The sequence below is a fragment of the Magallana gigas genome, chromosome 2 (assembly GCF_963853765.1).
Source record: "Magallana gigas chromosome 2, xbMagGiga1.1, whole genome shotgun sequence".
NCBI lineage: Eukaryota > Metazoa > Mollusca > Bivalvia > Ostreida > Ostreidae > Magallana > Magallana gigas.
In genome coordinates this window covers 26852396-26864561 of record NC_088854.1, presented here as the reverse complement: position 1 = coordinate 26864561, position 12166 = coordinate 26852396, and the positions used below count along the sequence as shown (strand labels likewise).

At 32.3% G+C, this 12166-nt stretch overlaps 1 protein-coding gene across 2 annotated transcripts in view; it reads right to left on the bottom strand.

Moving 5' to 3' along the window:
- Positions 1-3518: 3518 nt before the first annotated feature.
- The window catches only part of LOC117681786 (uncharacterized), a 24493-nt gene continuing 15845 nt past the window's right edge, over positions 3519-12166 (bottom strand). The window contains exons 1-3 of one of the 2 annotated variants that reach the window (XM_034447741.2): positions 11217-11569; positions 6100-6687; positions 3521-4790 (exon numbers count right to left, since the gene is read on the bottom strand). In XM_034447741.2, the coding sequence (XP_034303632.2) occupies positions 4324-4790; positions 6100-6687; positions 11217-11361 (1200 nt within the window). In that variant the 5' untranslated portion in view covers positions 11362-11569 and the 3' untranslated portion in view covers positions 3521-4323. Of the gene's footprint in view, positions 4791-6099; positions 6688-11216; positions 11570-12166 lie in introns of those variants that run through there. The other variant, XM_066075900.1, reaches the window with a different exon arrangement.

Sequence of the window (12166 nt, the reverse complement as noted above, 5' to 3'; positions counted from 1 at the left end):
GGTATAGCTAATATTAATGGAGCAACTGTCCACGGAAAACACACCGATTTTTCACAGATCACGAAAAATAAATCAAATATAAATTTAATTTATAAAAAAACCCACCACTTTTTATAAGTAACAAAAATATATGATGCATATGACTTATCAGCCAGAAAAAAATATTAATCTTATTCCGTTTCAAGTTTATATGAAATAAGAAAATTCGGTCCTTTTCATTAGTTTGTAGTAAATTTTACCAAACAATGACTTAATTATATTACACACATTACGATCAATTTTTTCTCTATCTGTATGCAATGGTTATTACAAAATCCCTTTTCATTTCAATTATCATGTATTATTTCAGTCTTAATAAAGGTATATATACATGTATATCACTATGCATGCTCATGTAGAAAAAATAAAATAAAATTCAGTAAGGTAGCTAAATTGTTTGAATCAATGAAAATATATATAATTCAAACATTTCATCATGTCACATGATTTACAAGTAAACACATACGTTCAGATGTATAATTGATAAGAATGAGTGAAAGAATAGAAAATCAGTGCAAGAAGCTTACGTGTTATATTTACTTGGAAGATAATTTATGTATTAAGCACTGTGTCGAATAATTACACCAGTTCCAAAGTGGCATCTTTGCAAACATCTAATTTTTTTTCAGATTTAGAACAAAACGTCTGGGAGCCAATAACACTGTGCCGGATAATTATGTCAGTGCCAAGGTGGCATTTTCGCACCCGCTTAAGATTCAGTATCGTAAAAATTCACATATACCAAATGATTGTCCATTGTCTAGAGAGTTTTATTTAACCACTTTTGTATTACCTAACAGGTAAAATATTTACCTTTAAAAATGAATATCCTGTATGAAAATAATATATACCAAAGGAGAAAAAATTTTCCTACAGGAAATATTGAAAGTCCTCTAGAATTTTCTTAAATTCTTATAAGAATCATATTTCCAATCGGGAAAAATTGGCATTGGCATTATCATCCGGCACAGTGTCCAATGCTCACTAGAAATACCCCATTCTGATAAGTGTCAATATACGAACAGACGCATAGATTATAAAACAAAAAATTAATATCGTATTCGTACTAATATGAATCCCACAATATTTCGTGCCTAAACAAAGAATGTGCTTAAATTTCAACCATCTGCAAAGAATAGTTGCTGAGAAAACTGAAACAAAAATGTTTCGAACAGATGCACGAATAATTTGGAGATTGATTCGTATAATTATCAAACCCATTAATTATAATTATGTGGCATGCTAAATCAAAGAATGTGCTAAAAATCTCAAGCATCTGCAAACAGTAGTTGCGGAACAAAACTGCGACGAAAATGTGTTACAGAGAGACAGTTAGACAAAGATATTAACAGTATACCCCCTCTCCTTCGGAGCGGGGTATAATAAATATTTCCACTAAACATGTAGGACTTAAATCCCTATATCAATTTCCATCCGATCACTGTATAGATGCTTTTAGAATAAAAAAAATTGTGTGTTACATCATCCAGCCATGTAAATACGTGTTATGGTAGATAAACATCATGACATGGGCGCCCAAAGGTTACATTTCCCCTAATTTTCGTTAAAGAAATTTTTTAAGATATATAGACCATTTAGAGCAGCAAACAAGTTCTACGTAATCTGATATAGTATAATGACTGATGCATAGAGTAAAGAATTATAATTTTCAATCCACGTAAGAGAGAACATCTCCAATGTGCAGTCAACCCGATCTGACTATCTTGAAAAGAGAACGGGAGTGGATCGGATCTTCACCCTTGTCTAGCGGAGAAGACCTCTATGTTGATATTTTTGGGAGTTGATTTTAATCAACTCTCCTATGCAGTTACTCTGGCGAACCGAAAGTGAAACAGTGTTTGGACCTCAACACAAATAATCACCGCTGACAAGACGTAGATCTTGAAAATAATAGATAAATTCGGTGTACTGTATGCTGTACCATTGTTTTTCAAAAGAAACGTATTTATAAATACATTGAAAATAGTCAGATTTTATAAAGTATGAACAATTTAATTGTTTTTTGTAGTTGCATGTATTCCTACGCCAGAGTTAAATATAGTCTCGTTCAACCAGACGCTCGGCTGTCTCCGTAAATCTCCGACAAGCAGAGAGTCTCTCTTGGTTGTCGGATATTAAAGGTCTGGTTGAACGAGACTAGAGTTCAATATTGCTTGGATCCAGACGTGTACAATTTTTAGAAACATTTCGATTACTGATAAACGGTTTGATGGAATTAATTCGATCTTTAAATATTACACAATATGATTCATACGGGGTTTTCTCGAAATTCTTGTCGGAAAAGTTCGAGAATTCATATTATAAAAATGTGCGAAATTTAAATACAGATTAGAAACTACTTGCCAGGCAAAATAACATAAATTATCGTTAATTTTAAAATTGATAATAATCAATAAAATCAACTCCCGACAGTACTTCAGAACTTTGATTACTAACTGCTGTTATCTTTTAGATTACAGTCCAATGACCTTTGAATTGACATATCCAACATGCAAACATTAACATGCGGAGTGTATACTATGAGGTACACGGGTGTACACATTTGATGCGGTGGAATGAGGTCGAGCGACCATTTTTGTCTTATTTTTTTAATCATTGTCTTACTAGAATTTCAACGATCAGCTAATGCATACGGGGAAAACACCATTTTTTTTTCAGGAATAATTTCATCGTACACGTTCTTGTTTTCTCAAACACCTATATGCACAATTCCAACGGACTGGAGCGATTTTGACCCCGACGTACGTTTATGATCAAATGCTAGTATCAGTTGATATTTTTGTTTTATCATAACTTATGATAACTACTACAATTACAGGTCAGCTCTCTGTGATTATTCATATAAATTGTAAGGGAACAAACTCTATCGTATACAAATACGGTGATATTATCAGAATGATGTTGCAAGAGCAATAACTCTAAACACAGCACCAGATGAATTAACAGTCAGTGACAAGCATTATTTAATGTATCATCAAAGGCAACTTCAATTTTGATTTTAAGTTGGAATTTTCATCATTAATTTCAAAATTTTCAACTTTAAAGTTGATTTTCCAACTTTAATGTTGGAAAATCTTTTTGTAATCGCGAAGGTTCTAACTTTAAAGTTGGAATTTTAAAGAAGAAAAATCACAACGTGGCACTAATACTAATACTTTAACGATTTATGGAGCCTCCAAGACTCTTAAGATTGAAGAACTTTCTCTTTATACTCTCAAGACTGCAAGATGTTCCTATTTCGGTTTCAATGCTTATCTGTTTTACTATTAATATAATTCTTTTAGTAAATAGGCCATATATATATATATATATATATATATATATATATATATATATATATATATATATATATATATATATATATATATATATATATATATATATATCTTTTTGTAAAATCTCCCGTTCCTATAGTGGCACCTCTCTGATCTCCGGGGGTATTTTCCATTGTAAAAACATTTCTTCTAAGTTATCACCAACTTTTATTTATAATTTCATATCAATCTTTCAAACGTTTTCATCAGGTATTTCTATAAACATGTAATTTCATTTTCAACTCGTCCCTCTTCGACTTCGACATTCATGCCATAGTAATTTTATCTAAATACGTTATCTTTGTTTCATCATAATTACAGAAAATATCTTTATTCAACTAATTTCTGCAATAATTTTAAAATCCTCTGAAGGCTCTTACATGTACCTTACCCATATGGGCCATGTTTGGACAAACTGGAATCTACAATACTAGAACGTCTTTTTAAAGCTTTGAATCAAATGCTCTTTAATGCTATTGAACATTTTAAAACTTTCAATCTAATTTATGTCATTATGTTCTTGCCTTTCATTTGAAAGAGTAGTCAACCACCCATCTTTTCATTTGAACATTATTAAGAGCTCTTTACCCAAAATTGTCTTGGTGCCAAGTTTTGTTAGAATTTAGCTCAGTTTTTTTTTCGAACAAGTTAAAATCAAATTAAATAGTTAACATCGCAAATGGAGCTGCTCAACGCAAACCAATATTGATCAGGAAAGCTCACCTGTGTCGTTTGATTAGCTGAGCTTAAAACGGCTAAAAACTACTATATGCTTGTACAAAGATTCTTCCATTGCATGTTAATTTGATATCAGCCAACTCTATTCGACGTGCATGTATCAGAGTTTCCGTACTAAGTTGACAATGTTCAATAACAATGTTCTCTTTTATAAATACCGGTATGTTTAATATATCTGAGCCAACATGTGGCATGTATAACACTGTTCCATCTATTTATCGTAACAGAGCTCTTTTGTGTCATATAAGACATGTCGAGCAACGGAACCCAGAGTTGTATTCAAACGTCTGACGTCACTAAATGTATACATTCCTTTATAGAATCGTATGTATAAGTGCATGGCATAATTCTGCGACCAATTAAAGTTTTCTTGGTATATTAGTGGCAGCTCGACGTAACTCGGTCGAATGAATGTTCTATTCTCCACATGTATTAAATTTGGATATATTTTGGACAGTTCACATGGCAAAATGGTAGAATGGTAGGCCCATTGGTCATTGTTGAATGTTTCATATCCATCTAGCCAATGATATATGAAGGTTGCATTTGGCGATGAAAGTATGAGTCCATTTGCTAGATTGTTGTCAAATTCGTGACTCAGAGTAAACGGAAATTTCAGTAGACTATCTAAAGATCGTAGAATTATTTCATCTGTATCTACGTAAATACCTCCATATTCTGAAAAAAAAGGAAAAACAGATCACTAGGAAATGGGGTTAGGTAAAAGGATAATGAAGATCGGTATTATTATTCACTTGTGTGAGTAGCTTACATGCATCGAACTTTGTGAATTAAACTAGCATATGAGAACAATAATTTAAAACAAGATGGTCAATTTGAAAGTATTTGTGACTCAATCCAAAGGGGAACATAATCAAAGTACTGAAAGTACTGAAAAGCGCTAACCTAGCTTGGTTCAAAGAAAAGTTACTGTGTGCAAGCGTAGGCGGAAATGAGCCTTATTGAAATTTTGGTTTATGTTTAATGAATATCAATTTAAAGTATCGAAGGCCAGATTTCTTTAAATATATGTTACTTTCTTAAGATGATGTGAATTAAAGCTGAACACGACTTGTATATGGATACCTGCCTGAAAAAAAGATATGTTAAAATCACAAATTATACCTTTTGAACAGTACTTTATCACAATTTTTGACATTTTCTTGCAAAGAATCGATTTTATTTTTCTATATTTAAGCTTCTGAATACGCACTATATTTTTTCATCACTGCATAGCATCCCGTGCTGATGTACGTAAGCCCCGCAAACCAATCGTATCTACTCGGCCTTTTCCGTCACCCAGATAACTGGTTCCCCATACCTCTTACCAGTTTAAATGATGTATATTTCTGCTCATAGAGGGCAGTTATTCCTTGCACCGGAAATAGAAGTCTAACGACAATAAAGCGCTGAGCTATGCTTAGCGCTTTAAAAAGCACTGTTTCTTTTCAAATCCGTATTTCATAACTCGTTTGTTATTTTCTAGCCCTACAATTTACAATATCATGTTAAGGGCAGCATACAAACAGTGTTTTTAAAGTTGTGAATATTTGAGAAAATTTATAAAATGACCACTTAATTATTTCTTTTTATTAATGGGCTGAAACAAAACTACAGTTTTGTAGAAGTTTTAATACAATGCTAGAATATTTACAATGATGTAGACATTACGAAGTGAAACTAAATATATGTAAACAACAAACAACAATAAAAATAAGATCTACTTACTGTCCGATTGGTACATGTGTATAATTCAATATTTTATAAGAGGTGGATAGCATTAATTGGAAATATACCGGTATTTGGCGTGGCTTTTGTATCTACTATCATACGTTGTAAACACCCAATGTTTGCTTACATTTTCATCAATGAATAATATTGTGTAAATAAATATCTCTAAAGAAAAATTGGTATTTATTTTTTCTGTATTTGATTTATAGTAAAACATAACATACAAAGAATGATTAAAATACAAAGAATGATTTACCTTGCAAGATAAGAAGTCTGGCCACATCAGCTTTATGTTCAATTCGGCCAATGGATTTATTATGTATGGTCAACGGAGGGTCCATTTCAACATTGATGACATTGTTTGCGATTACCACTATATATTCCCAATACAATCCTAAAGGCTCGTCGCCATGGACCAATAGCAGACATGGTTTTATATATCTTAACGCGCTTACGAAACTTAGAAAGTGATAAAAGTTCATCTCTCTTTTAAGGAACCACACGTAATGAACAATGTTTGGCACAGCGTTTAAAGTTGAGCAATGATCTCTAATCAAGTTTTTCAGACATTTGGATTTGAACGGGACGTGGAATAATGTCCGATTTGCAATGAATGACCTTGACACTCCTGCCTCCAACATAGAGCAAGACTTGGTGACATCCACTTTGATTGTAGGTATGTCCGTCAATTTTAAATCCTTGCAGTCTACACCACACTGAAATGTCCAGTTTTTAGTACCTGGAATTGTTTGACACATGGTTTGATTGTTGTATGGGACTATATATTTTGCGTACAATGCGCCGTCTGTTTTCTTCTCATCTAAAATGGCGACCTTTATTATCTCTGGAGAGGAAAAAATATATTGGATTAAACTATCGAAAGAAATCTGGGAGAAAAAATGTCAAATATTGATTTGGATTTGAGATTTAGCTATCTAGAATTATAATTACAAAAAAAACAATATGCATTAATCATAACATCATTAACGATTTTGCCCTGCAGTTCTTCAACAAGAATGCTTCACGCAATCGTCGTACAGTTCATTAGCAAATATATATATATATATATATATATATATATATATATATATATATATATATATATATATATATATATATATATATATATATATATAAATCAAAAAAAAGAAAAAGAAAATGAACAGTTCCAAAGTTTCTATTTCTAAAGTTTTTTGATTACAAGTATTTATACTGTGTGATATCACCTATCACTCTTTTTGGATTTTATATATATATATATATATATATATATATATATATATATATATATATATATATATATATATATATATATATATATATATCTCTATATCTATATCTATCTATATGATATTGCTAAGAAAATATCAAATATTTATGTATTTTATGTTTGCTTATCCGCAAATTGATTTCATTTTAGCAAGTAACGTTAACAACTTTTCTTTTCGTACAAAAAGTTATGGAATTCGAACGGTCTGTCTTGATAACTTTTTCTTTGATTTCAATTTAATTCACTGTGTAAAAATCATAGTTTGACTAGTTTAATCATAATTATTTTAATCTGATGGCTGAAGTTTTTTAACCTTAATTATATAATCTTCAACAATTGTTTGAAATGATTTCAGTTGTAAATTATTTACATATTTTGAATTATAAACAGTCTTTCGTCTTTGAATAAAAATATGCCTACTTTGCATATAACCTAATTTACGTATATTTTCAGTTACTAGAATAGATGATACAGGTACATGTATTGTACCAGATGAATGCTTGGCATGCATAGAGAAACCTTTCTATAAAAATAAAGGTGACTCAACAATATCGAAGAATAAAAGATCAATTGCATGTACTTTGTAAAGTTGCCTTGGCAAGCTGTTTCCAAGCATTTTAAGCAATCGACTTGAATTTTTTCCTGATCATTTGAATATAATAAGAGGATGTCAGTTCGGTTATTCTACACTTGACAACATAATAGTGATGCAGGTTTTACTACGAACGTTAATGTGTCGCAACACGATATGTTCTTCGCGTTTATTGATTTCAATACTGTATGGCGTAAAGGTTATGATATAAAGATTTTAAAAGTGGTATATCTGGTAAATGCCTAGTTTCCTTCTAAAAAGCATGTACAATGGTATCAAGTCAGAAGATTTTAAGATGAAACTTCACCTGATTTCTATCGTAACCTTGCAGAACGTCAAGGAAAAAAAATTGTAAACTTCCTTATTTTCCATATACATGTACACCGTATAAAACCTTTAACGTCGGGAGTCGCCTAAAAGTAGGGGGTTGTTTGATTTCCTCTGCAACGGAAACAGAAGAAATTTAGGTCCTTACTTTTGTAGGTATTTATACCAGGTATTTTCAAAAACTTTATACCGCACGGAAGACAGTGATACACAAACTTTATGTGAGTAATTGCTATAAAAACTATTTTAATGGCATAAGCCCTACGAAGTTGCACATTCTGACCTCAAACTTCCAGGTAGCTGTAATTACCATGGTAACTTTCACATATAAGGCAAATGGACACTTTCTTATGTGTAAAGTTTTGAAAGTAATAGCACTTTAAGTACATTTGATCACTTTTTAACAGTAAAATTTCTTTGTGATTCATAAGCATGGGCTATAATGGTAGCAGGCATTTCAGAAAATATGTATGTTACCCGCTAACTTAGCTGCAGGTCTGCAGCTTCCGAATTTTTTTCAGACCGGGAGCTACAGACCTGCAGCTACCGCTAACTCAGGTTGTGTACTTTTCTTCATTGCTAGCTACCATCATACCAGCATGCATCACCAAATAAAACATTTTATTTTTAAAGAAAAAAACCCAGTTGGTGACTATATGTAAAACAAATATATGTAGTGTACAATAGGTGTACAATTATGCTAATTAATGCAATTGAACTGTCAAATTACTGGAATAATTTATCATTAATATGCACAATCATGACTCAATCAGCTCCCAAAATAACAGCAGCAATCATCAACAGGAATATCGCATTTTGCACATACTCAAAAAAAATATTACAAGTCATCGATGCCTTTTTAGATAATCGTATCAATTAACAAAAGCACCCACTTGCCATTCTTCGAAAGGACAGGAAAGGACACCAAAACAGCAAATAATTCCAGTTTGCATCGCTCTCCTTTTTATCACAATTGTAACTACTCGGGCATTTCCGCCGGTGAAAAATGATTATCATACTTATTATAATACAATAGTTATTTTTGGCGTTTTTCGTGAATGTTGTTTTGTACATCATGCGCCTCTGATATGGTTTGAGACACAAAACAAATTATAAGAAAAAGAGAAAAAGACAAGGTATCAATATACACAATTATGTGTCTTTTTATTTGCATTAATTTATTGCATTTCTAGCTACCGTTTATAAAACCCTTTATGTGTTATGTACTTAACGTAATAATAATTGATAATTAATAATTGAAATGACCACCCAATAACACGAGCAAAAAATGCCCTGATTTGTTAAGATTTAATTATCGCACAAGAGGTACATCGTTGTTTTTACTGTTTCAACTGTCTGTAACCCAGAGCAAGTCGTTTATTTTACAAATTATGCATATTTGTTCTACTTTATGGTACTTTTTATAATTTGCTATATATAGTTTCTTAGTGTTTGAGACACAAAGAGCAACAAATGTTTGCATATCACTGTCTTCCTTGCGCTTAATGTGTATTGGGAATACTCATTATAAGTACTTACAAATGCCGTGACCTAAAATTATCTCGTCTCCGAAGCGGAGAAAATGAATTCCCCCGTATGTTGGTGGCGACTCCCCTTCCATATGGCGACTTCCCTTCGTTAGGTTTGTATTAACAGCATTGAAAATTTTACGATTGATAGAAATGGGTTAACTAGCATTATAAATGATATAGGGAACTGTTTGCTTAATCATTGTTAACTTTTCATTTTATTTAACACTGTATTATCATCAGAGTCAGCCCCAGATTTACAACAAGCACTACATCTTGATAAATTTTGTCGCACTGTGAAAAATAGAAACTTACAGTATATACGAGAAAAAAACTTAACGAATGATATTCTGTGAATATCATTCTAACCTGCTCCCAAATCTACTTTTATGTAGAATTGTGATCATTGAATTAGAAGTGGTTGCTGTATAAGTTTGTGGCTCCCGGTCTGACAGAATATGGATGGACGACCTGGGAACTATAGTATGTGCCTCCCAAAAGTAAAAAAAAAAACTGCAATTTACCGCGCACAAACAATTTCGCTAGTTTTGGACTAACTCATTTTATCAACGAACATATTCTGCACTATTATTTGATTACAAAAAATTCCTCGGATATTTTACTACAAATACCGTCACTTAACTTGCCTCTGATATTCTTTTAAACACCATCACCACCCCGTAAAGTGAAGTCGTGCAGTTTGCTTACATGTTAAAAAAAAATGGCGACTCTCGATTTCGACGTGAATTTAACAAACTTAATTTTTCGAGGTCGGTTAGCGTGTTTGGGAGAAAGGCCGAGGCAAGTATGAGAAACAATATCAGTAGTTAATTGCCTGAAGAATTTGATTGTACTGAGTTTTTCCACGAAATACGTGTGTAAATAAGGTAAATCAGTTCAAAAGTAGCGCAATTTTTGTGCGCCGAATATTATATTTTTGTACTATTGTGCATATATGAGAGGCACAGTAGCTCCCAGGTCGTCATCCATTTTTCACCGGGAGTTACAGACCTACACTGAAGAAGTGGTAAAAGGGTATAACTATCTAGGAGTATTTTTTCTCCTTCTGGGTCTTTTTGAAAAGCCAAGAAACATCTAGGTGAACACAAGTTAAAAAAGGCTATGTATATGTATCTAATAATTTAAAATAAAAAATAGATTAGTTGATTTGTCTTTTGATATTCAGCTGGTTTTATTTGATAAAGTTGTCTTACCAGGTTTACTATACTGATGTGAAATTACTGACGTTATTGAGCGTGTTCACTTAAGATTTCTTAAACATATTCTTAATTTAGTAGTAACCCAAACTTCACAGTAAATGGAGAAACAGGTATATTTCCATTATTTATCACCATTTTAATACAAGAATGGTTGGCGTTAAGGCAAAATTGCTTTTATGCCACAAAAATAGGTTATGTTAATTTATGTATAATTATGTATAATTTCATTGTTTCATAAGAGGTGAAACGAATAATAATTGATTACCTGACTGTATAAATCTACACATGGCATCAGCAAAATGCTATCGAAGGTAAATGGCGAGAGAGTAGTGTTTCGAGCATATATTTTGAGTGAAATAAATGAATTTTGACCTAAGTGATGACAAAGGAATAATTGCTAAGAGTAATAGAAGTGAAAGTAATACTGTAACAGACCTTCTGACTGGTAACGACTTGGACGCCGCGGGTGTTCACTCTCAACTCTATATCCGAAAAAGGCACGATAAACATTTGTAAAGTCAAGACGAAACAAAGTAAAGACGATTAACATTAATACGAAGAGAACTAATCGCCGATTCATGACTGATCAGTGACGTGACAGTTCAGAATATTTCACACATTCAGCCTTCAACTAGCTGCTCTTTTTATGCGCAAATTGCAATGTACAGATGACTGATTGTGGGATTAATAGAATCATTCATTATATACTCGTGTGGGATAGTGAAATTCCACCGAGGGGACAAGATTCACGGTCTAGGACGAGGCTTATCCGAGTCCTAAACCGTGAATCTTGGTCCCGAGGTGGAATTCACTATCCCACACGAGTATATAATGAATGATTATTTTTCTCGCATTATATTACCTAAAAAAATGATGTTTAACAACTCTCTGTTATGACGTTCTAAAGATTACTTTCGGTTTATCCCTCCTCGTGCTTCAAATAGTGCAAGTCAATATGAGAGCATACGGCATTTTTTTTTTAAATTAAAAAATATGATAAATAGTAATTAATCAAGCAACACAGTTACTTAATGGATAATCTCCATGCACCATTTTGCATTTCCCTACAGCAGACAACATTTGTTTACGTTTTAAAATAGCGTAGTAATACACAGTGTAAGACAGAAAAATCTCACACTGCTGTCTCACACCGGACAAACCGATCTCAGACCGGTGATAATGCGAGAAATGTTCCTCTTATCTTTTTTATTAGTTTTGTCAATTAAATTTCAAAGATGGGTATTCAGACTGAGGTTTATCCATATTCTTTGAAAACCAATTCCTGTGGATTTCGATGTTCCGTTCATCAATTTAATTAAATGTTAGTAGATAAGCAAATCTAAATAAAATTTGTAGATAGGATTACTGGCAACAATTTAACGTAA